Genomic DNA, 25691 nt, shown 5'->3' with positions numbered 1-25691 from the left:
AGAAATGCCGGATAGGCTGGGACTTTTTTCACTGGAGTATAGGAGTTTGACAGGGGACCTGATAGAAGTTTATAAAATAATATGAGGTATAGATACAGTAGGTGTATATGGTTATGGTAGTTGTCTTTTCCTTAAGATGGGGAATTTCATGACATGGAGCACGTTTTTAAGGTGAAAAGAGAGAAGTTTAAAAAAGAAATTAGGCAAGTTTTTTTTTTACACAGCGGGTGGTTTGTGTATGGAATGAACTTCCTGAGGAAGTGATGGATGCGGGTATAATTACAACGTTTAAAAGACATTTGGATAAATTCATGAACAGGAAAAGTTTGAAGGGGTGTGGGCAACGAGCAGGCAGGTGGGATTAGTTTAGTTTAGGATTATGTTCAGCAAGGACTGGTTGGACTGAAGAGTATGTTTTCGTGATATATGACAAAGTATTTCTAGTATTTCCCATTTATCAAAAACTATTCCCCAACTTTTATCCCTTAGGAGATTTTTCTGTAATAATTCTTTCACTGTTTAGCATCCTTTGCTTTTCACTTCTGGTCTGAAAAACGTGTTGCTGGAAAAGCGCAGCAGGTCAGGCAGCATCCAAGGAGCAGGAGAATCGACTTTTCGGGCATAAGCCCTTCTTCTGGAACATCGATTCTCCTGCTCCTTGGATGCTGCCTGACCTGCTGGACTTTTCCAGCAACACATTTTTCAGCTCTGATCTCCAACATCTGCAGTCCTCACTTTTTCCTAGTTGATTTTCACTTCTGGTGAATACTTTGATTTAGCCAGCCTGCATACTTCTATACTCCTCCCCACCAAGTTCCCTTCTTTCTTGTCTCTTGGAAAAAAAGCTGCATGTATTATATAGTATCTTTCATAACCTTAAGACATCCCAAATAAAAATGCTGATTTTGAGGGGTTCTGAAAAGAGGAAAGAGGTTTAGTTAGGCAGAGTTTAAGGTCAGCATTTCAGAGCTTAGATTCTAGGCAATTGAAGGCACAGCCAGCAAAATTGGAGTAGTTAAAATCAGGGATATTTAAGGGATTTAAAAATTATGATGCTGATTGTAGGCTCCAATCTGCCAGTAAGTACACTTTAAAAACACTTCACTGGCTTTCCTGAGGGGAAGCCTGCTTACTCACTTCAATTGCTGCTTCAATTGACAAATCACCCAGAGGTATGTGAATTACCTCTACTCCACTGATACCTGATACCAATCCAAATCAGAATCATGGCTATGCATTAATAACTGAATTACTTTTGGGAATAAGGATCTGAATTTGCAACGTGTCCCCAGCTGTTTAAATTGAGGGAAATTTGCAGAGAAATGCAGGGAAATTTGGGGCATCTACCTCTTTTGAATGGCTGCAGAATCTGACTTTGTGAATACCACATTGCTTTCTTCTAGCTCATGCTGTTGGTTATCAATGTATCTTGGGTGGGTGCCCAGATAAAACACAAGCCTGCTTCACTTAAAGGTGGCCTTCTCTTTTTTAAAGGGAATTAACAGTAAATTACAGAAAAGTAAACACCAGGGCAGGGTGGGCTCAATGTCAGAAATTAGACTGTTGGTGCTATTAATGCTGGAGATGGGAACAACAGAAACACTACAGTCCTGCAGGGATTGGGAAACCCTTAAGGATCACCCTCAAAATAGCATCCACATGCTTCTGGATCCAAGGATCAGCAACAGTGGCACAAGAAGTCTAACGACCTCATGTGGATAGTCAAGAACTGGTGAACTGCATTTTCTAGTGACATCTCCTACACAGCACTGAATACATCACTCAAGCGACTCAATACACCACAAAACCCATCCAACAGTACTTCCTTGAACTCAGAACTCAAGAATAACAACATGTTTTTGTGTGTATATCGTGCTTCAATGTTAAAAAGATATTACAGGCACTTCAGAGAGTCAGTATAAAACAGAATATGACATCAGGTCACAGAAGGAAATATCGAGGCTGATGATCAAACTGCAGTCATTGAGGTCTACTGCATGGAAACAGGCCCTTCATCCCAACTTGCCACACTGTCTAGTTTTCACAATTTAAACTAGTCCCATTTGCCTGTGGTTGGTTCATATACCTCCATCCTTATCCCACCTATGTACCTGTCTAAATGTTTCTTAAATGGCAAAATTGTATTCGCTTCCACCACTATGCCTGGCAGCTCATTCCAGACACTCATGTCCCTCTGGACTCTTTTGTATATTTCCCCCTCTCACCTTAAGCCTATATCCTCTAGCTTTAGACACTCCTACTCTGGGGAGAAACTGTCAGCTATCTACCTTATCTATGCCTCTCATGATTTTATGGACCTCTAAAAGGCCACCCCGCTAGTCTCCTATGCTCCAGTAGGAAAGGTCCCAGCCTACCCAACCTCTCCTTATAATTCAAACCTTCCAGTCAGGGAAGCATCCTAGTAAATTTTTTATACACTCTTTCTAGTTTAAAAATAGAGTGGAAATGTTCTAAAATATATCATATTGGGAGAGTTTGAGGAGTACATTCCAGAGCTTAGGTTCTATGCAAACAAAGGAACAGCAAGCAAAGTTAGAGTAATTAAAATCAGGGGTGTTCAAGAGGTCAGAATTTGAGAAGCAAACATATGTTAGAGAATTGTGGGGTTGGAGTAGATTAAAACATGCAAACATCTAGCATCTTGCAATTGAAAAAGTTCTTGTTCACAATTGGGTGCATAGTCCTATGAATGATACTGATATATGTCCAAAAAGTTAAACCCTTACTGCTGAAGGGCAATTTACACATCTGCTGTCAGTATCAACAGTGTCTACATTATAATCCCATCAGCTAGCAATCCAAGGATTTTCGTGAGCTCAAGCAGCATCATTGTATGTGTTCTTCTCCTGACTGAGCACAATGGAGCCGTGCAGAGACCACCAAAAGCACAAGGCACCGAATAAAACAGTGATGAGCAAGAGGATTGCCAGACTTTTATTTCTTAAGGAATCAGCAGGTCTGGTGGGCATATTCAGTGAAGTTTCAAACTATCAGGCAACCAAGTATTTCTGTGAGGTGAAGATTCTGCAGGGCCTCCTCACTGTGGTAGTGGTTCCAGGGACACTGCTGTGCTGTTCCTTCAGATTATTCTCTGCCAGTCTAGACTAAGGCAAAGAAAATGGCTCAGGAACATTGATTATGCCAAACTGCCCCATTTATATTGAGCAGAGCAAGACCAATCAAAAATGACCATCTTTTCTAGCATCATGTAGAAAATGTTGAAACTTTGTGATCCTTAGATAACCAACATGATAGAGGGAACACACCTTTTACTCGTTCGCAGGATGTGGTGTCACCAACAAGACCAACTATGGTGCAATGCCAGATTAGTATAATTGGATATCTTCAGAACTACCCAGAAACTAGGGCATTATTACGGGAAAATCCAGACTGTAAATCTGCTACAATTGAGCTTTTATTTTCTACAAATACACAATTTAATAATGGGCATCATTGGTGATCCAGGTACAAGACTCACTTGCCCTGAAGATGTGCCATAACACGTCGAAACAAGTTGATTAAAATAACTACATCCAAATAATTCTTGACACCAGTGTAACAGTCTAAAACATGACCCTGGATTAGGTAAAAAAAAACTAAGTACAACAAACTTTTATCTACCCACCTCCATAACCAGCGCTCCTCAAACATTCCAGAAGATTCCCCTGGCCTCTGAAATTGCTCGGACGCTATTAGCCATGCGACTGGTGCAGCTACCATCCCCACGCTGATTATTGACGTCACTTCCGGCCCATCATAGCCATGCCCACATCCACTTCCGCCCCTCACAATTCCTCATGCACCACACGTGATATCACTTCCTGCCGTGTTTGCCACCACTTCCGCCCCCACCAACGCCACTCACCTGCATTCTGCTGACATGCCCCCAACAGATCCCACTGTCACCATCCCCGCCCCCCAGAACCCTGAGGGGAACACCACCCCTGCTCATGACTCTACCCCCATTCCCCCCACCACCACAGCCACTCCAATTACAAGCCCGACCCTCACTCCCAGCCCCACACCCACACCAGGTCCCAGCTCCCAGCCCTGCCGAGTTTTTACCATCCCTCGAGACCTCCCTCTCACTGAGAACGAACAATCGGTCCTCAGCAAAGGACTCACCTTCATCCCCCTCCGTCCACGCATCAATGAATTTAATACACACCGTGACGTCGAACACTTCTTCCGCTGCCCCAGCCTCCGAGCTTACTTACACAATCAGGACTCCCGCCCACCTTCAGAGGACCCCTTTGCCCACCTCCAACACACTCCATCCACCTGGACACCCCGCGCTGGTCTATTACCTGCCCTCGATCTCTTCATTTCCAACTGCCGCCGGGACATTAACCGCCTCAACCTGTCTACCCCCTCCCCCATTCCAACCTCTCACCCTCACAATGCGCAGCCCTCCAATCCCTCTGCTCCAATCCCAACCTCACCACCAAGCCAGCAGATAAAGGGGGCGCTGTGGTAGTCTGGCGCACTGACCTCTACACCGCTGAAGCCAAACGCCAACTCGAGGACACCTGCCTACTGCCCCCTCGACCATGACCCCCCCCCCCCCCATCACCAAATCGTCATCACCTTAGGAGATCTCCCACCCACAGCTTCCAACCTCATAGTCCGGGAACGCCGCACTGCCCGGTTCTACCTCCTTCCCAAGATCCACAAGCCTGACCACCCTGGCCGACCCATTATCTCAGCATGCTCCTGCCCCACTGAACTCATTTTTACCGACCTCGACACTGTCCTATCCCCCCCGCCCCCCCCACCAGTCCAGGAACTCCCCACATACGTTCGAGACTCCACCCATGCCCTCCACCTCCTCCAAGACTTCCATTTCCCCGGCCCCCAACGCCTCATCTTCACCATGGATATCCAATCCCTCTACACCTCCATCCGCCACAACCAGGGCCTCCAAGCCCTCCGTTTTTTTCTCTCCCGACATCCCCAACAGTACCCTTCCACCGACACTCTCATTCGTTTGGCCGAACTGGTCCTCACCCTTAACAATTTCTCCTTCGAATCCTCCCACTTCCTCCAGACCAAAGGGGTAGCCATGGGCACACGTATGGGCCCAGCTATGCCTGTCGCTTTGTTGGCTACGTAAAACAGTCCATCTTCCATAATTACACCGGCACCACTCCCCACCTCTTCCTCCGCTACATTGATGACTGCATTGGCGCCACCTCGTGCTCCCGTGAGGAAGTTGAGCAATTCATCAACTTCACCAACACATTCCACTCTGACCTTAAATTTACCTGGACCATCTCTCACACCTCCCTCCCCTTCCTGGACCTCTCCATCTCCATTAATGACGACCAACTTGACACCGACATTTTTTACAAACCCACCGACTCCCACAGCTACCTGGATTACACCTCTTCTTACTCTACCTCTTGCAAAAATGCCATCCCGAATTCCCAATTCCTTCGCCTCTGCCATATCTGCTCCTAGGAGGACCAGTTCCACCACAGAACACCTTCTTTAGAGACCGCAATTTCCCTTCCCACGTGGGTAAAGATGCCCTCCAAAGCATCTCGTCCACATCCCGCACCTCCGCCCTCAGACCCCACCCCTCCAACCGTAACAAGGACAGAACGCCCCTGGTGCTCACCTTCCACCCTACAAACCTTCGCACAAACCAAATCATCCGCCGACATTTCTGCCACCTCCAAACAGACCCCACCACCAGGGATATATTTCCCTCCCCACCCCTTTCCGCCTTCCGCAAAGACCGTTCCCTCCGTGACTACCTGGTCAGGTCCACGCCCCCCTACAACCCACACTCCCATCCTGGCACCTTCCCCTGCCACCACAGGAATTGCAAAACCCGTGCCCACACCTCCTCCCTCACCTCCATCCAATGCCCTAAAGGATACTTCCACATCCAAAGTTTTACCTGCACATCCACCAATATCATTTATTGTATCCGTTGCTCCCGATGCGGTCTCCTCTACATTGGGGAGACTGGATGCCTCCTAGCAGAGCGCTTTAGGGAACATCTCTGGGACACCCGCACCAATCAACCACACCGCCCTGTGGCCCAACATTTCAACTCCCCCTCCCACTCTGCTGAGGACATGGAGGTCCTGGGCTTCTTTCACCGCCGCTCCCTCACCACCAGACGCCTGGAGGAAGAATGCCTCATCTTCCGCCTCGGAACAATTCAACCCCAGGGCATGAATGTGGACTTCAACAGTTTCCTCATTTCCCCTTCCCCCACCTCACCCTAGTTGCAAACTTCCAGCTCAGCACTGTCCCCATGACTTGTCCTACCTGTCTATCTTCTTTTCCACCTATCCACTCCCCCCTCTCCCCCGACCTATCACCTTCATCCCCTCCCCCACTCACCTATTGTAAAGCTGTATTCCTGATGAAGGGCTTTTGCCTGAAACGTTGATTTTACTGCTCCTTGGATGCTGCCTGAACAGCTGTGCTCTTCCAGCACCACTAATCCAGAATCTGGTTTCCAGCATCTGCAGTCATTGTTTTTACCTAAAACATGACTATGCTGCTTCTCAAATCAGAAAAATTTTCAAATACTTATAATGCGAGCAAGTTATCTTATGAAGGAATTAATTTGTACAATCATGATCATGTTGCTGTGCCAACTGGTCCAAAGTTCATGAACTCTATCCCTGTAACACAAATCTTCCTTTGCACTTACAAAACCTACCAGGGATCTTGACTTATAGTTGGGTATGTACAGATTCCTCTGCAGTACAATTTGTAACATCGTCGTGTGCTCACGATTTCAAAGTTCAGCGTCTGGTCAAATGTCCCACACTCTGCTGAGGTAAAACGCAATTGTAATGCAACTATCTCCCCAGGTGGCACGATCCAGCGGTAAGGAGGAACTCTGCAAAGCAGACAATGATGATGGATCAGAGGAAACATTCACAAAGGTCAAATGAGCCAAAGCACAACTTATAGCACAGTATATTCATTCAGACAATTCACCATAGTGACCAGTTAGTATTGTTACTAGTATGGGCAATCCTTAGTCTTCTAGGAAAGTGAGTAACCATGATTAGAAAATTGAAAAGAGGGTTGGACCATTCAGTCTGTAGACCTTGTTCTGCCATTTATGATGATCCTGGTTGATTCAACACTTCCATACATTTATCTATACTATCCACATAACCCTTTATGCAATTAGTAATCTGCAATCTATCAACCTCTACATAGTTAAAGACTGAGCTTCCCCAGCCCTCTGACTGTGGTAACGGTTCCAAGATTCCCAATCTTCCAAGTTTTAAAAAAAAAATCCTCCCACCTCCTTGCTAACACAACTGGGCAGTGCAGGAAACACCTGGAGGCCAAAGGCATCCAGTGAACATAGTGACGGGCAAGAGAATTTTCAGCCTTTTGATTCTTAATGAATCAGCAAGTCTGGTTAAGATTCTTAAATTGTGTCTTTTTGTTTTAGGCTCCCAACTCAGGGGAAACATCTTATCTGCATACATCCTGTCTTTTGCTGTATGTTTCAATGACATCACCTCCTATTAGCAATTTTTGAGAAGATTTGTACCTCAGGTTGATGATAAATCTGTAAGTTAGCTCACTGAGCTGGAAGATTTGTTTTCAGATGTTTCATCACTATGACTACGTAATATCATCAGTGAGAGTCTCTGGTGAAGTGTTGGTGGCATGTCCCGCTTCCCTACTTATAGGTCTTGGTTTCTTAAGGTGGGAGATGTCATTTCCGGCTCTCTTTTTCAAGGGAAGATAGATTGGATCTAATTCGACGTGTTTACTGGTGAAGTTCTGGTTAGAATGCCATGCATCTAAGAATTCTCACGTGTGTCTTTGTTTCACCTGACCTATGATGTGTGTTGTCCTAGTCAAAGTGGTGTCCTTCTTTTTCTGTATGTATAGAAACTAGTGAGAGTGGGTCATGCCTTTTGCATACAGACAAAGGAGGACAACACTTTGACTGGGACAACACACACATCCTAGGACAGGCAAAACAAAGACACGCACGAGAATTCTTAGAGACAAATCCACTGAGAAAGAGATCAGAAGGTTGCTGCTATCTGTTGAATTATTCACCACCAAACATAGATGGCATACAATCAGTTTAAGTGTGACACTCTCTTTCTATAATATTTTTACTATATAACAATTTTAGTATAGGAAAGGGAAGTCTTCACCAATATAAATCGCTGCTGCTTAAGGAAAATGAGATCAAGGTCACTTACTTGATAACATTTAAATCTTTGATTGTGTCCTCAAGACCAGTGCTACGGTCAACATCAGATTGAGGTGAAACAGTACCCACAAGAATTGAAGAGCGGGAATCACGGCGACCTCTTTTATGACCACCAGACCGACGCTTGTCACGCTCCACATCTTTTTCCTTCCTGGACTTTCCTCGATGCTGAACTTGTGGCTCTTCCTGGAGTACACACAAAAAAAGTTTACTTAACTCAAATAAATTAAAGAATATGTCGCTTATTTGTTCACAGTACGTGCCACCAGCAAGACCAGCCTTTAAAATCCATTCCTAGTTATCTTTGAGAAGGTGATGACCAGCCGCCTTCTTGAAGTATTGCGTAGTCCTCTGCAGTAGCTTCATCGCCTTTAGCTATGCCTAATGTTTCTCCTGAAATGTTCTCCTACATTACTTATTAAATTAGGATAAGTCGACTGATTGATAAAAGCAGTATGTTAAAGGACAAAAACTGAAAAAAAAAAACTGCAGGGTGCTGTAAATCAGAAACAAAAACAAATTGCTGGAAAAGCTCAGCAGATTCAGCAGCATCTGTGGAGAGAAATTAGAGTTAACATTTCAGGTCGAGTGATCCTTCCTCAGAACTCGTTAACAGTTGAGATTTTCCAGAAATTTCAGTTTTCTTTTAAATTAGGGGATAGGTCAGATCATGAGGTTGTAGATTGTGCTGAAATGTAACCCCCCCCCCTCTCAGTACTTTCTCAGAAGCCTGCGTTTGAGTTGTTCTGAAAGAAGCCAGTTAGCTCACTGTGAGAGCCACATAACACAATGGCGAGTGGTGTCAGTGTGAAGTCTGAACTTTCTCTTCACAAAAACTGTAAGGTGATCAATCATATCAATACTGCCAATGAAGACGTGCATTTATGACAAGTAGATTTGTGAGATCAAGAAGGATTTTCCCTTGTGCTGCTCCTCCAACATTCACCACAAGATTAGTCTGGTTGACTAGTTCTTCAGGGTTCAGTTAGTACTGGTGCTACTGAGCCACCATTCATAGTAGATTTTGCAGAGTATACTCTGTACCTTTGCTTCCTCTTATTGGCAATTAACATGGGCAAATGCGAATTCAGTAGTTGAACACAACAGGTGCTAAGTTTTTAAACTATTTATTCAGGGGATGTGAGTATTTCTAGCTAGGTCAGCAGTTATGGTCCAATCTTATTTGTCCTCCAGTAGGTCCTAATGTGTCATGGTCTTGAACTGTTGCAGACTAGGGGAATGAGGGTGGGGTATGGCAAGAATACTGTTAGGAAGGCTGGTCCAGATTTTCACCCACTGAAAGTGAAAGCGTGTCAATTTATTTTCAAGTCGGGATGGTTTATGGAAACCAGTAGATTGTTTTCCTCCGATTCCCGTCGTCTTTAGTTTTGCTCAGTCTCCCTGATGCCTCACTTGGTAAAGTGCAGCCTTGATATTCAAGGCAGTTACTGTTATCTCATCTCTGGAATTCAGTTCTTTTGTCTACCATTAGATCAGAGCTGTGACGAGGTCTGGAGCAGAGTAGCCTTGGTAGAACCCAAATTGGGCACCAGTGAGTAGGTTATTGCTGAGCAAGTGTGGCTTGATAGCACTGTCGATGACACCTTCCATCACTTTGCGGGTGATTGTGAGTAGACTGATGAGGCAATAATTGACTGGGTTTCACCTTGTCCTGTTTTTTTTGAACATAATATACCTGGACAATTTTCTACATTGTCAGGAAGATGCCAGCACTGGAACAGCTTGACTAGAGGCACAGCTAGTTTTACAGCAGATATCTTCAGTACTATTGCCAGAATATTGTCAGAGCCTCAGCCTTTGCTGTACCTTTGGTAGTTTCTATCTATCATGAAGAAAGTTGACAAAGGCAGGGCAGTAGACGTAGTCCATATGGATTTCAGTCAGGCCTTTGATAAGGTTCCACATGGTAGGTTGCTCTGGAAGGTTAGATCACATGGAATCCAGGACAAGCTGGCAAATTGGATACACAATTGGCTTGACAGTAGAAAGCAGAATGGAAAGATGCTTGTCAGACTGGAGGTCTGTGGTTAGTGAAGTGCCTCAGGGGTCAGTGCTAGGCTCATTAATATTTGCTATCCATATCAGTGATTTGGATCAGAATGTACAATGCATAATTAGTAAGTTTGCTAATGATACTAAAATATACTTAGTGTTGTGACAGCGAGGAAGGTTATCAGAAATTGCAGCAGGACCTTGATTAGCTGAGGAAATTGGCCGAGAAATTGCAAACAGGGTTTAGTATAGATAAGCGAGAGGTCTTGCACTTTGGAAAGTCAAATCAAGGTAGGAGTTTCATGGTGACTGGTAGGGTCTTAAGGAGTTGTGGAACAGAGGGACCTTGGAATTCAGGTACACTGTTCTCTGAAAGTGAAGTCTCAGGTAGACAGGTCAGTGAAGAAGGCTTTTGACACACAGGCCTCCATCAGTGAGAGCACTGAATTTGAAGTTGGGAGGTTATGTTTGCAGTTGTACAGGATGTTGGTGAGGCCACACTTGGACTATTGTGTTCAGTCCTGGTCACCTTGCTATTGGAAGGATGTTATTCAATTATAAGGAGTGCAGAAGAAATTTACAAGGATGTTGGCAGGACTCAATGATCTGAGTTTTTGGGAAAGGTTGGACAAGCTAGGATCTTTTTCTTTTGCGCAAAGGAGACTGAGGGGGAATCTTATAGAAGTGCATAAGATCATGAGAGACGTGGATAAGATGAATGCCCTCAGTCTTTTTCCCAGGGTTGGGGAATCGAGGACGAGAGGGTATCAGCTTAAGGTTAGAGGGGAAATAATAAAGTGGAACCTGAGGGGCAACCTTTTTATGCAGAGGGTGGAATGCATATGGAAAGAGCTGCCAGCGGACATGGTTGAGATGGGTACATTAACAACATTTAAAAGACATTTGGACAATTACATGGATACGGGCATGAGCCCTTCTTCAGGAATGCCCGAAACGTCGATTCTCCTGTTCCTTGGATGCTGCCTGCCCTGCTGCACTTTTCCAGCAACACATTTTCAGCTCTGATCTCCAGCATCTGCAGCCCTCACTTTCTCCTCCAATTACATGGATAGGAAAGGATTAGAAGGATATAGGCCAAGTGCAGGGAAATGGGGTTAGCATGGATGAACATTTTGGCCTGGCTCCATGCTGTCAGACTCGCTGACTCTGAATGGAGCAGTTGATTAAGGATGCCATATGTGATACTGAGGATCTCAGGAGGAGGCCAAGAAGGTGCAACCACGTCGAATGTCTTGAAGACGGTTGCAAATGTTGTCAAGTCATTAGTTTTCACTCATTTGAAGCGGAAATAATTTAGACCCGTACTATATCCACAAACCATCGTATCTGGATTTACAAAGCCTCTTTCATGACTTCAGGACATTCCAAATGTTTTACTTTATAAAGTTAATGGAGGGCTTTTGAAGTTTTGTCATTGTTACAATATAGCAAACTTTGCAGCCAATTTACGCAGAGCAAGGTCTCAAAACTACCATCCTGACAATAAACAGATTCCCTGGTTTGATGTAGGTTGAGGGTTACATCCTGAGGAGGACACTAGGGAAAATTCATTCTCATCTTAAAGTTGACATCCCCAGCCAATGTTCTGTCTCAGCAGTACATGGCACACAGCAGTCAGGATTACACTGTCACATTGAAAGAAACAGGCTGATCACAATACGGAGCTCAAGTGGGGATGGGCTGAGCATCAAATTCCAATGTCACAATCATGTATGGGGGACAGGGAACAGGAAAAGTGCAGCAGTGATTGGAGGAACAGCGTGAATGAGACAGAACCTGTATCTACAGGATTAGTGAGCTCTACAGATGGAAGTGTGCTTGAAAATTAGCAGCATGTCTCAAAAAGACAAAAAAAACAGACAGGGACTCAAAACACTTGGAGAAAAGCTGATCTGCTGTGAGGGTAAGGCTAGAGCTGACGTCAATGAAAGAGGTAGATCTGTGGACCATCTAGGTAAGAATCCTAGATTAGGACACGAATCAGAATTACTTCTTATTCAGCAACGTTCAATGTCCCAGAATACAATTCAGAACCCAATTACATGGAAAGGATGACAGCAACACAAACCCAATTGGACAGATCTATCTTGGACACCTACACACACAAAGCACCTGCAATGAAGTTGATCAATAGATTTAGTGTCAAAGGATGCTTTCTAATGGGTAGAATATAATGCAGATTGGATGCTGAATATGCAAAGAATGGCCATTAAGCATCCAGCCTTATTATTTACTGAGTCACGTTTGTCAACTTGGAAACCATAATTAACTGAAGCTATATGAATAATCATGAATTTAATTTTGTTATTTAACAAGATGAATAGATCTTGAATGTTGTTTATATGATAAACCAATACTTGCAAGTTGCGGGATTCCTTCCATCTCCCTTCACATGTATCCTGAGCATGGCTTGAGCCAAGAAAAAGGACCTAAAAACCTACACGTGGAATGTGTGATGGGAAAAAATAAGGAACAGGGAATTGGAGGAGAATGGGATAGCTGAAGACGGACAGAATGGAAAAATGCGAGGAGGGGAAAGATTAAATATGTGAAAAGGAGGAGAACACAACCCGTGAGCAGAGACTTAGAACTGAACAACTGACAGTAGATGTAGCAAGACTTGCGATTGGAGAGCTACATTGGTGGGACATGTGAGAAGAAGGGAAATTTAATTTGTGATAAGAGAGACAGGGGGACATACAAGATGAGAGGAAAAATGAAACATATGAAAAGAGAGGTGGATCGCACTGTATGAAACTGCATGTTTAAAGTGACCCGAGGAGAAATAGAATGGGACAACTGGTTTGAGAACAGTGTTTCCTTTAAAGTGCGAATGTGCACAGCAATCTGGAACAAACAGTGCATGGAACAGTTTGGCTTTTGGAACTTTGAAATTTGAATGATTTGTGAAATGTAGGATGTTAATGGATTAAATGATTGGGCTCAGAGGAGTGTGTAGCCTACTCAGAACGAGGAAAATTTGGAACATTGCCTTTGACAGTACAGCACTCCCATCCCTGAAACATTATCCTAGATTTTCAATATATTCAACTCGTATCTTTAACACACAGTCTGCTACACCAGCAGAATGGGCCACATTATTTTGGACAAGCTACATGTCACCTGCATAAGCATCACACTTTGAGAATCGACATGAACAAAGACCTTCCGGCTCACTGCGACACATTACCTTGTTGTTTAAGATCCATATGAGAACTGTATTCAATGGCAACCAACGAGAATATTAGATACAGCCATTTTCACTCAGCCCAGACTGATGTTCTTGTTCCAGACATACCTTAATAACTGGGACCACAACCTCAGGCTCTGGTTCAGGTTCCTTCCTATCCTCAAACAACAATTTTCCTTCATCTGGATTGGGTAAAAGTGTGAAGTTTCTTTGTACTTCTTGTCCTGAAGTGGGCCTTGATTCCAAAGGGAATCGTACCACTGCAAATAGGGCGGGAGGTGGAATAGGGGGGCCACTTGGACTCAGACCCAGACCATTTAAAACCTACAAAAGAGAAAGCAATATCAGTGAACTTTGAAACAAAAGAGATGAACCAATAGTATAAATTTAGATAAACAAGAATGATCTAGTAGCCATTACAGTGACATAGCTGCAGGATAATATAGTTTGGAACCTGAGTTTTGAAGAGTATGTGACATTTAGAAAGGAAAACAAGTTAGGAAAGTTGATTGCAGGTTATTTTAGCAAGAGAGAGGTAATCACCCAAATTTGGGGAAAGAAAGGATAAAGAAATGTTTTAGGTAGGAATACGGCCAAGAGAAAGTCATTTGTGGGATTGGTATATGGGCCACCTAAGGGAAACTACATGTTAGGACAGGCATAAAAGTAGTAGTAATGGGAGCTTACCTGTGGAAAAGGTGTGATGATTATCGGGGGAAGTTTAATCATATAGACTGGAAAAGTCAGATGGCAAAGGTAGCTTAGATTAGGAATTCTGAGAATTCTTTTCTGGATAGTTTCTTACAACAGTACGTTCTGGCACTAATCAGAGAGCAGGTTATAATAGACCTGGTATTGACTATTGCAATGGATCTAAATAATTACCTCAGACAGAAGACCCTTAGCTAGTCTTGTTCATCCTGCCTCAGTGCATCACCTCACATTTATCTGGATGGAATTCTATTTGCCACTAATCAGCCCACCTGACCAGCTCATTTATATCCTTTTATAGCCTATGGCTATTCTTCTCACTATTTACCACTCCCCCAATTTTCATAATGTCCAAGAATTTACTAATCAATTCTCCTACACAAGTCTAAATCATTTGTATAAATCACAAGCAGCAAGTCTCCCAATACTGATCCCTGTTGGACCTCAGTGGGTACGCACTTATAGTTGGAAAATGTCCCTAAACTATCATCCACTGCTTCCTGCCACTCAGGAATCCAATTTGCCAAATTTTCTTGGAGCCCTTGGGCTCTTACCTTTGCTCTTAGTCTCCCATGTGGGCGGCACGGTGGCACAGTGGTTGTGGGCGGCACGGTGGCACAGTGGTTAGCACTGCTGCCTCACAGCGCCAGAGACCCGGGTTCAATTCCCGCCTCAGGCGACTGACTGCGTGGAGTTTGCACGTTCTCCCTGTGTCTGCGTGGGTTTCCTCCGGGTGCTCCGGTTTCCTCCCACAGTCCAAAGATGTGCAGGGTCAGGTGAATTGGCCATACTAAATTGCCCGTAGTGTTAGGTAAGGGGTAAATGTAGGGGTATGGGTGGGTTTCGCTTCGGCGGGTCGGTGTGGACTTGTTGGGCCGAAGGGCCTGTTTCCACACTGTAATCTAATCTAAAAAAAACCTTTTAAAAAGCCTTACTGAAGTTTAAGTCAACTACATCAAAGGCATTTGGCCCTCATCTACAACTCTGGTCACTCTTCAAAAAATTCAGTCAAGTTGGACAGACATGATCTCCCCTTCACAAAACCACGCTGACAGTTCTTGATTAATCCCCTCCTCTCTAAATGCAGATTAATTCTATCCCTCAGATTGTTTTCAATTGTTAGCACACCACAAAGGTTAGACTAACTGGCCTGTCTTTCCCTGGTTTAACATTTGCTCCCTTTTTGAATAAAGAAAGACACTGCTATTATTAAAGATATAATAACAAGGCACTTAGATAAGTTCAAGGTAATCATACAAACATATCAATATGCAAATCAGAAACAAGGCAGGCTATTCAGCCCCTCAACCCTGCTATGTCACTGAATTAGATCACGGCTGATCTGACTGTAAACTCAAATCTACATTCCTAAGCCCGATGTTCCTAAGTTCTAATATAATAACTGTGTTTGTGACATTTAATCTATTTCGTGTAACATAATAACTATAACAAAATGTGTCTAATCAATGTACTAGAAGGAACAAATTACTGAGCTGATGAAGAGTAATCCAGACTTGAAACATTAGCTTGCTCTCTCGCCATGGATGCTGTCTGACCTGCTGTGATTTCTAGCATTTGTTGTGCTCTATGTACTGGAAAATTATTATAGCATTAGAAACTGTATGTATCTTAATTACTTTTCTGTTGTTTTCTAATTTAGAAAGTATCCTTTCACATACTTAGCTGCTGGTGTTTCAGGGACAGACTTTTGCAGGTTTACATAGGGGATGAGCCAAGGGGACATTGAAAAATTAAGCAAATCAAGGGTCAAAGCAGATTTGAAGACGTCACGGAACAATGCTTGTGTCTTTACCACATCAACTGTCGGAATTTTCCCACTTTCCAGAATAATTTTCCCATAGCAATCCTCTGGGTCAGTCACGTGCAGCTTGATGTATGGCACTCCAAAAAGTTCTTCTTTGTCTGCACTTTCCTTGCTGTCTCCTTCAACTATGTTATCGGACAGTGGAGAACCGCCACTTTTCCCCTCTCTCAGTTTTTCCAAACGTTCTTTCTCAGCCTTTTCTCGCTCCAAGCGGTCTTTCTCAGCTCGTTCCTTCTCAGCTCGTTCAGCTCTCTCTTTCTCGACTTTGTCATGTCGATCCTTTTTGCCCCTTTTCCCTGAAGGTGCAGGCCGCTCCATCATATGCTCTTCTCCGAAGCTTTGGACATCCTCTGATGTCGGGAAGAGAACGGCTCCTTGGGTTCTATCCCAGAATTCCAAAATTTGAGAGATTTTCTTCTGGCTGCGTTCATACCTTTGAAATCTCTGGAAAAGCAATTTTTCTGGGCTTTTGTATAATGCATCTTCATGGATCGAGTCAGTCCTGTCCAATGTTGCGTGGTTGCTTCTGGCATCTTTGATCTTTCTCTTTCTAGTTCCTTCCTCTACATCACCACGATCTGTTGAATCGTGAAGGTCGGTAGTAATGACCTTTCCTTCAGGAACATCATTCCTCATTGTTGAAATATTTGTGCTCTGTAGAAAAGTACATAACAAAACCACCATTATATATGTTCTTCTATTCCCAAAGGCTTTGAAATTTGACCTTACTGATCGTCTCTCACAATTTGACTGCACCTCCTGCACTTACAGAAAACATATTATAAAGGGATATTAAACTTGTTAGACTTGTATCCCTGTCTTAAACCAGCAATTCCACCCAAAAAAAATACATTCACTAGGGAGTGCAGAGCCTACAATCACCAGACGGGTTGCACAGATCCTCTTTAGGAAAGTCACAAGAGTGCACAAGAGAAAGTTGGATGACTATGAAAAATTTATTGATTTTCTTGCTTGACAGCAGAAACAGAGAATATTATCTTATTACTACAACACCCCCTTGACCTCTGAATCCACAACAGAGCAACTGAATGGCACTATGACAACTGCTGATGGTAAGTGATCATAATGAGGTTAGCCAGGTGGACCTCACAGAATATGTGTTCCCTGATTGGGACTGTTACTCTGGGAGAAAGTGAGCACTGCAGATGCTGGAGATCAGAGTTGAAAAGCACAGGTCAGGCAGCATCCTTGGAGAAGGAGAATCAATGTTTCGGGCATAAGCCCTTCACCCTGGTCCAATCAGGGAGGCTTGGCTGACTGATATAAACAGGAGATTCACACAACATGGGTGCTGGGGAAAAAATAAGCACTACCGCACTTAGGTGGTAGTGTGGGGGTTAAAAAAGAGAAAGATAAAAAAATAAACAGGAGATTCAGAGTCTCCTCAGTTTAGGGGACTGACTCTGTGTGCTGGCTGGTGCAACAGTCAGTGTGTTACTGTGACTGTTGGTTTCTGTTTCCCTTTTTTTGGAGGAGGAAACCTGACTCCTAAACTGGCTGAATTATTTAGCCAGTTTAGCTGGTATTCCTTTAGTGAGGACTGATTGTTAAACTCCTGATGCACACAATGTGTTTCAGGTGTAACTCAGTTCTCATTAGGGGAGTGTTGTTTCACTGGCTGGTTACAGCCTGTGTTACTCTTTTCTCTTTTTACTTTTTGAGAAAAGGATAATGTTAATTTTGTGGTTGGGCTTAGCCCTTGGACTCTAGTTTTCTTTGTTTTTTTTATATGTGTCTTCACTTTTTATTGGTATTTGGACTGAGCCCTTGTGGAAGACATACATTTTACCAGAGAAGCTGTTCCTGTGGGGAGGCCTAGCCCTGGGACTGGGCCTCTGAAGATTGAACATGTGTGTGTGTGTGTACAGCACTTGCTGTGTCCTGGAGTTTGGGAGTGGACCAAACCCCTGTGAGTTAACTGCACCTGTACAATGTACTGTTCCTGTGAGTGGGCCTGGTTTTCCAAGGCTGGGCCAGGACTCCATGGAGACTGAACACCTATGTGCTGTGGGGTGTGCATTTGCTGCCTTCAGGAGTGGACTCTGCCCTTGGCTGGGGATTCTGTTTTCAGCAACGGACTCTGCAGTTTGGAGTGGACTATTTCTGACAATGCACATTGTATACTGGAGTGGACTCTTCCTGGAAATGGATTCTATATTTTGAAGACTGTATAGATTTGGACTGTGTACCAGAGAGGACTCTGTTTTTTGGTAATTAACTGTAGCGTGTTGTTTGTTGGGTCTATCACCTGCACTGTCTTGCATGTCCCCGAGTCTGGCAGGTCTTTTTGTGAGCTGGGAGGCTCATGGGTCGTCCTGAAAGCTGTCACCCCGAGAGCCGGAGGGTGGGTAGGCTATCCTGTGAACCTGAAGGTTGGTAGGTTGTCCCGAAAGCCAGAGGGTGGGTAGGCCACCCTGATGCCAGTCGCCCCGAAAGTCAGATGGTGGGTAGGCCGTTCTGAATGCTGTCGTCCTGAGAAGCGGTGATTGGGACGGGCTTTCCTAGAGGTGGTTGAAAGGTGTCAGAGCAGCTGAGAGCCAGAAGGCGCGTAGGGGCAGGCTGAGATCCGGAAGGCTTTTGGGCTACCCTGCACGCTGTCATCCCAGGGTAGGGGATGGGCTGTCCGAGAGGTGGTCGAAAAGTGCGTCAGGACAGACCGAGAACTGGAAGGGGCATGGGGTGGACCGAGAGCCGGAAGGTACGTAGGGGTGGGCTGCCTCAGTGATCGGGAAGGTGAGAGGGACGAGGGCTTGCTGGGTCTGTATTGTCCCTTGCACTTTTTTACGTAACAGGATTGTCTTATGTATAAATGTCATTGTTGCTGTCTTTTCATATTTGAAACTGGGATTTGTGGTTTGTCCTCAATTCCCTATAAACTGGTTGAACGGTAGGGTTTGGGGCCTAGCTTTGCTGCTCCTCTCACTTGTCAAATTGCTGTTGTATACAGCTGTAAATGTTAACTGTTTCTCTGTAACCTCTTTTGTAATTGTTTAATAAAATATATAAACAGGAAAAAAAGGAAAATAAACAGGAGATTCAGAGTCTCCTCAGTTTAGGGGACTGACTCTGTGCTGGCTGGTGCTACAGTCAGTGTGTTACTGTTTGTTTCTGCTTCTCTTTCGGAGGGGGAAAACCTGATTTCTGAACTGGCCGAGTTATTTAGCCATTATGTTAACTGGCATTCCTTAGGATTGATTTCTAAACTCCTGATGCACATAATGTTTCAGGTGTAATTTGGTTCTCCATGAGGGGGTGGTTGTTTCACTGAGCAGGAGAATCAGCATTTCGGGCATGAGCCCTTCTTCATGCCCGAAACGTCAATTCTCCTGCTCCTTGGATGCTGCCTGACCCGCTGCGCTTTTCCAGCAACACATTTTCAGCTCTGATCTCCAGCATCTGCAGTCCTCACTTTCTCCTAGGTGATTGTTTCACTGGTTGGTTACAGCCTGTGTGTTACTCTTTGTCCTTTTCTCAAAAGTAAAAAGAGAAATGTTAATTTTGTGGTGGGGCTTAGCCCTTGGACTCTAGTTTCCTTTGTTTTTTGTATGTATCCTCACTGTTTCTGGTGTTTGGACTGAGCCCTTGTGGAAAACATACATTTTAGCAGAGGAGCTGTTCCTGTGGGGAGGCCTAGCCCAGGGCCCGGGCCTCAGAAGATTGAACACCGTGTGTGTGTGCTGGGAGGTGAGCACTAGCTGTATCCTGGAGTTTGGGAGAAGACCTTTCCTTCAGGAGTGGACCAAACCCTTGAGTGGACTCTGCCCTTGGTGGGGACCCTGTTTTTTAGCGGTTGACTCCATTTTGGACAAAGCACCTCAAACTGGAGTGGACTCCATTCCTGGGAATGGACTCTATATTTTTAAGACTCTATATTTGGACTATGTACCAGAGAGGACTCTGTTTTTTGGTAATTAACTGTATTGTGATTTCCTGGGTCTATCATCTGCACCGTCTTGTGTGTCCCTGGGTCTGGCAGGCCTTACTATGAGCTGGGAGGCTCATGGGTCGTCCTGAAAGCTGTCACCCAGAGAGCCAGAGGGTGGGTTAGCCATCCTGTGAACCTGAAGGTGGGTACGCTGTCCCTAAAGCCGGAGGGTGGGTAGGCCACTCGATACCAGTCACCCCGAAAGCCAGATGGTGGGTAGGCCGTTCTGAATGCTGTTGTCCCGAGAAGCGGTGATCAGGACAGGCTGTCCTCGAGCAGGTCGGAAAGTGTGTCAGAGTAGCAGAGAGCCAGAAGGCGCGTAGGGGCAGGCTGAGATCTGGAAGGCTTGTGGGCTACCCTGCATGCTGTCGTCTTTGGGGAAGGGGACGGGCTGTCCTCGAGGTGGCCGGAAGGTGTGTTTGGGTAGCCCATTGGCTGGATGATGCATTGGGGTGGGTGAGACCAATGGTACGTAGGGGCAGACCGAGAGCCAGAAGGCAGGTAGCTGACCTCAGTGCTGTCACCCCAGGCTATCCTAGAGGTGGTCGAAAGGTGCTGAGGGTGGTTAGTGAAGCCGGAAGGTGGGTAGGCCGTCCTGACCGCTGTCACCCCGGGCGGGTACCGGGGCGGACTGTCCTAGAGGTGGTCGAAAGGTGTGTCAGGGCGGACAGAGAACAATAAGGGGCATGTGGTGGACCAAGAGGTGGAAGGTGCGTAGGGGTGGGCTGCCTTTAGAGCAGTTAGAAGCTGGGAGGGACAGGGCTTGCTGGGTCTGTATTGTATGCACTTTTTTTTTCTGTAACTGCATTGGCTTTTTATGTACAAATGCCATTGTCGCTGTCTTGTCATATGTGAAACTGGGATTTGAGGTTTGTCCTCATCTCTCTGTAAACTGGTTGAATGGCAGGGTTTGGGGGCCTGGCTTTGCTGCTCCTCTCCCTTGTAAAATTGCTGTTGTATACAGATGTAAACGTTAACTGTTTTTTGTAAGCTGTTTTGTAATTGTTTAATAAAATAAACAGAAGTGTCTGACATCCTGTTGATGTTGTTGATGATGAAGATGAAGAATCATCCTCATCATCAGGGCGATTCCCTGCCCTCCAACACATTTACTCCTTCCGACATCAGGGGTTCATTTGCCTGGCCCAGGAGGAGGTCACCGAAGGCTTGTTTACCCTCCTCCACGAGGGTGCCGCCTACCGCGTCTTCTGGACAGCATGCGCTGCCACCTGTACCGTGAGGTGGGACACATAAGAAAAAACAGCCCAGCCCACACCAACTCCTCCAAAGTCAACACCACAAGCCCTGGCAGTGGGGGGGGCTAAGCCAGAGGCTTCCAATGCCTCAGCCTCTGGCAGGGGGGGGGGGGGGGTCAGTGTCCGGTCGGCCAGAAGGCAGTAAAGAAGACCCAACGCGCCAGGCCTGCCCATGTGGAAACCACCCTGTCACCTTCCCCCAAAACAGACCCACGACCTGCCCCACCCTGGCACAAAATGCCCTCATAGCCATGCCAGCATCACCCTGGCACAGAAACCCTGACCCCCAAACCTGTACCTGACCCCACACCCAACTCCCGCCCCATTACAGACACCGCTGGGGCTTCAATGCCTGCTCCTGGTGCTACAACATCTGGCCCGAGGGTTACTGAGCCCAAGCCCCACCACATCCTGGTACTAACCTGGGGGAAGCCATCGCTGCCTTCCCTCCTCCAGCAGCTGTATCTCTGGGCCCTGGAGAGGGAACTGGGCCCCTGCCCCACCTACCATCACCTGGGCAGGGGCCCAGTTCCCTCTCCAGGGCCCAGAGATACAGCTGCTGGAGGAGCAGGGCAGGAAGTGACACAGCTGGCCCTCCCCACCCTGGCTACGCCCCCTGCCTTCCCCCAGCTAATAGTATTCTGAGAGAAGCTGAGGGGAGGGATCTCGGGCCCCATGACCATCAAGGCGGGCGGAGAGGGGAAGGCCCATAAATTCCCCCCTGCCTCTCTGGGGAAGAGGTGCTGGCCCTTGGAGGAGAGAGACATCCTGGCATTGCTATCCCTCTCCAGGGGATGAGCCTCCAGTGTCTCGTGCCTGCCCTGCCCAGACCCCCAGGGGCTATAGCAGGACCTTCTGCTGCCATAATTCCACCAGCCCCAGGGATGACTTTAAAAACAACATGGGCCGCAGTGCGGGCGACAACAGGGAACTCTCTGCTGGGTCATCGAGCAGTGGAGGGGAGGAAGGTGTTATTCTCACTCCTCCCTCCCAGACTGTTTTTCTGGGGGCCTTGGCCCTGGGGGAGGACCTTTTCCCTGAGGAGCTGGACGTCCCGGTGTTGGGAGAGGAGTGGGGCCCTGAGCCTCTGCTGCCCGGTGACCTGACCTTGGGGCATTCTGGGAAGGGGTGCACCAATGAAGGTACTGCCGGTGACCCTGAGGGTGGGGTCGCCGGGGGTTTGAGGCCAGTTGGCGGTGCCAGACCAGCCCCCACTCTCGGTGGGGGAGGGGTCGGTGACAGAGGGCGACTTCCTAGAGGAGGGTACGGGATCAGTGGTGGATGCTGGGGATGATGCGGAGTCTGTCTCCTGCAACATGTATGAGTCCCAGGTGCCCCCCACCGATCTCCCCCTCATCCCCCTTGAGGAACTCCGGGAGTTTGTCAAGGAAACTCTGAGTCGCCGGGATAGAGCCCAACTGGCGCTCGACCGCTGGAGCTCCTTTGAAAGAGTTTACTGGTCGGCCCACGCTGTTCGCCAGGTACCTGGACTCGACGCTAATGAGCGAAAGTAAGTCACGAACTTCCTGGGGAGGGTGAGGGATTTCTGTGCCCCTCCCTCGTCCTCCCAGTAAATGTATATAGTTTGTAACTGTACTGGTGGTGGTTACACAATGCTTCTGACATGAAGACAACTAGAACCAGCCTCAACATCAACAGCAGCAGGGAGTCACAGGACAGGTTCCAGACTCTCTCGGTCCTTCGGGACGGGAGGTATGCAGTGTGCTTCCTGCAAGAAACCCACACTACCCTGGGAGATGAAGCGACCTGGCTCCTGGAGTGGCAGGGGGGAGGGGGTCTACATGAGTCACCTCACCTTCAGATCTGGCGGGGTGGCTATCTTAGTGGCCCCGCATTTTCAGCCGGAGATCTTGGGGGTCAGGGAGCCTGTGCCAGGCCATTTGCTTCACCTGATGGTTCGGCTGGAGGGCGCGGTGCTTCACTTGGTGAACGTCGACGCTCCCATAGCCAGGCCGAGGCAAGCAAGCTTCTTCGGAGAAGTGTCCGCTCATCTCGCCTCCATCCACGAGAGCCAGTGCGTCGTCCTTGGGGGAGATTTTAACTGCGTCCTCGAGGATAGGGACCATGGCGATGTCCGCACCAGTTGGGCGTCAGGTAGAAGGTTGGGGGACTTGGTCAAGTCCTTCGAACTGGTGGACATCTGGCGGAATCTCCATCCCGACTCCATCGCCTTCACCTTCGTGAGGCCTGGGGTCGGAACGTCCAGAATCCAGAATTTAGGTGGGCTTGGATCGGCGCAACATCGAGGGCCCAAGGGCCTGTACTGCGCTGTATTCTTCTTTGTAATCGACCGCCTGTACGTTTCGCGGGCGTACGCCTCCTGTTTTCCGACGGCCTCCACGCGGCAGGTGTCGTGCACGGACCATCACCTTTTGTGGGCGGACTCTTTCCCTTCGGCGCCCAGCTCGGGTCCGCGTACTGGCACTTTAACAACCTGCTGCTGGAGGACGAGCGGTTCCGGGACTCATTTCGTGGTTTCTGGGCCGGCTGGAGAAGGAAGCGGGGAAGCTTCCCCTCCCTGAGGCTATGGTGGGACGTGGGCAAGGCTCACGTCCACGTTTTCTGTCAGGAGTACACGAGGGGGTCGACGAAGAGGCGGAAATCCAGGATTGGGGAGTTGGAGAAGGAGATGCTCAACCTGGAGTCACGCCTCGGTCAGCCCGACGCGGACCCGGCCCTGCGCGGGGTGTACGAAGAGAAGAAGGCTGTGCTCCGGGACCTGCAGCTCGTCAGGACTCTGGACGCGTACATGAGGTCATGGATCCAGCTCCTCCAGGACCTTCTTCTACTCGCTGGAAAAAAGGTGTGGCACCCGTCAGCAGCTCCTTGTGCTGCTGGCCAACGACGGGTCCCTCGTCTCGGATCCAGAGGGTATCAGAGCCCATGTCCGAAACTATTATACGGCTCTGTTCTCTCTGGATCCGTCCAGCGAGGATGCTTGCAGAGTTCTGTGGGTGGACCTGCCACAGCTCGGCCCGGAGGACGCCGGAAGGCTCGACGCTCCTATCACCTTAGAGGAGTTGACCGGCGCCCTCAACCGGCTCTTGAGGGGCAAATCCCCAGGGCTGGATGGACTGATTGTGGAGTTCTTCAGGTCGTTCTGGAACGTCCTGGGGAGTGTCTAAATGCCGGAGAGCTGCCCCTTTCTTGACGCAAGGTGGTCATCACCCTGCTGCCAAAGAAGGGGGACCTTCGTTCTTTGAAGAACTGGTGTCTGGTCTCCCTCCTCAGCATGGACTACAAAATCTTCGCCAGGGTGTTGTCTTCTCGCCTGGCCTCTGTGCTGGCCCATATGATTCACTCGGACCAGTCCTACACAGTCCCTGGCCGGAGGATACACGACAACATGCACCTGGTCCGGGACCTGATCCATTTCTGTCGACGGCCTGGTCTGCCAAGCGCCTTCCTGTCTCTCGACCCAGGAGAAGGCGTTCGACAGGGTCGATCACGAGTACCTGCTCGGGGCTCTGGGCACTCGGGTTCGGGACGCAGTTCGTCACCTGGATCCGACTTTTGTACACCGCCGCAGAGTATCTGGTTAAAGTTAACGGGTCCCTGATGGTGCCCCTTCGCTTCGGGAGTGGAGTGCATCAAGGCTGCCCCCTGTCCGGCCAGCTGTATTCCCTGTGCGTGGAGCCTTTCCTGCGCCTCTTGCGGAGGAGGTTGTCGGGGCTGGTTCGGCGCAGCGCAGGCACGGGGGTGGTCCTCTCGGCCTATGCTGATGACGTGCTCCTCACTTTCACCAACCCAGCTGACCTGGGGAGGATGAGCGAGCGCCAGGATCAACTGGGCCAAATGTTCCGGACTACTGGTCGGTCCGTGGCAGGTGGACTCCCTGCTGGAGGAGTTACGGGGGTTCAGCTGGAGTACCACCCATCTCCTCTACCTGGGGGTCTACCTCAGCCCGGCTGAGGAATCCTGGCCAGCGAACTGGCAGGAGCTGGAGGCCGAAGTCTCGGCTCGCCTAGACTGCTGGCCAGAACTGATCCGAGTGCTATCTTACAAGAGTCGAGTGCTGGTCATAAACCAGCTGGTGGCCACTATGCTGTGGTACCGGCTGGTCACTTTGGTCCCTCCTTCTGGCTTTGTCGCTGACATCCAGAGAACGTTGGTTGACTTCTTCTGGGACAAAAAGATGCACTGGCTCGCTGCGCAGGTTCTGAGTCTCCCTATTGAGGGCAGTCAGTCACTGGTGTGCGTCCGCACCCAGGTTGCGACGTTCAGACCTTTACGTCAAGCCGCCTCCTCCTAGGTGGTGCGCCCTCGCGCTGTATTTTTTCCGCCAGGTGCGTAACCTCAACTACGACACGCAGCTCCTGTTCGTCGACCGTGATAGTTTGGAGGTCGCCCTCAAGATGCTGCCTGTCTTTTAGCAGGACCTGATCACTGTCTGGAACATGGTCGAATCGTGTCGCGCCTACCCTCCGGCAGGAGTGGTGGCTGTCGTCAGGGAGCCGTTGCTCAGGAAT

The 25691-nt window shown here is 47.5% G+C and overlaps 1 protein-coding gene across 1 annotated transcript in view; it reads right to left on the bottom strand.

Moving 5' to 3' along the window:
• The window catches only part of hydin (HYDIN axonemal central pair apparatus protein), a 905740-nt gene that overhangs the window by 220118 nt on the left and 659931 nt on the right, over positions 1–25691 (bottom strand). Inside the window, exons 46-49 of the mRNA XM_043707374.2 lie at positions 15988–16653; positions 13572–13787; positions 8229–8425; positions 6704–6886 (exon numbers count right to left, since the gene is read on the bottom strand). Coding sequence (XP_043563309.2) covers positions 6704–6886; positions 8229–8425; positions 13572–13787; positions 15988–16653 — 1262 coding nt within the window. The remainder of the gene's footprint in view (positions 1–6703; positions 6887–8228; positions 8426–13571; positions 13788–15987; positions 16654–25691) is intronic.

Source organism: Chiloscyllium plagiosum, unplaced genomic scaffold (assembly GCF_037043375.1).
Source record: "Chiloscyllium plagiosum isolate Xiang-an unplaced genomic scaffold, Cpla_swu_hap1 HiC_scaffold_17, whole genome shotgun sequence".
NCBI classification, from domain to species: Eukaryota; Metazoa; Chordata; class Chondrichthyes; order Orectolobiformes; family Hemiscylliidae; genus Chiloscyllium; species Chiloscyllium plagiosum.
The sequence above is the reverse complement of the archived record's forward strand: the minus strand, read 5'-3'. Positions and strand labels throughout refer to the sequence as shown.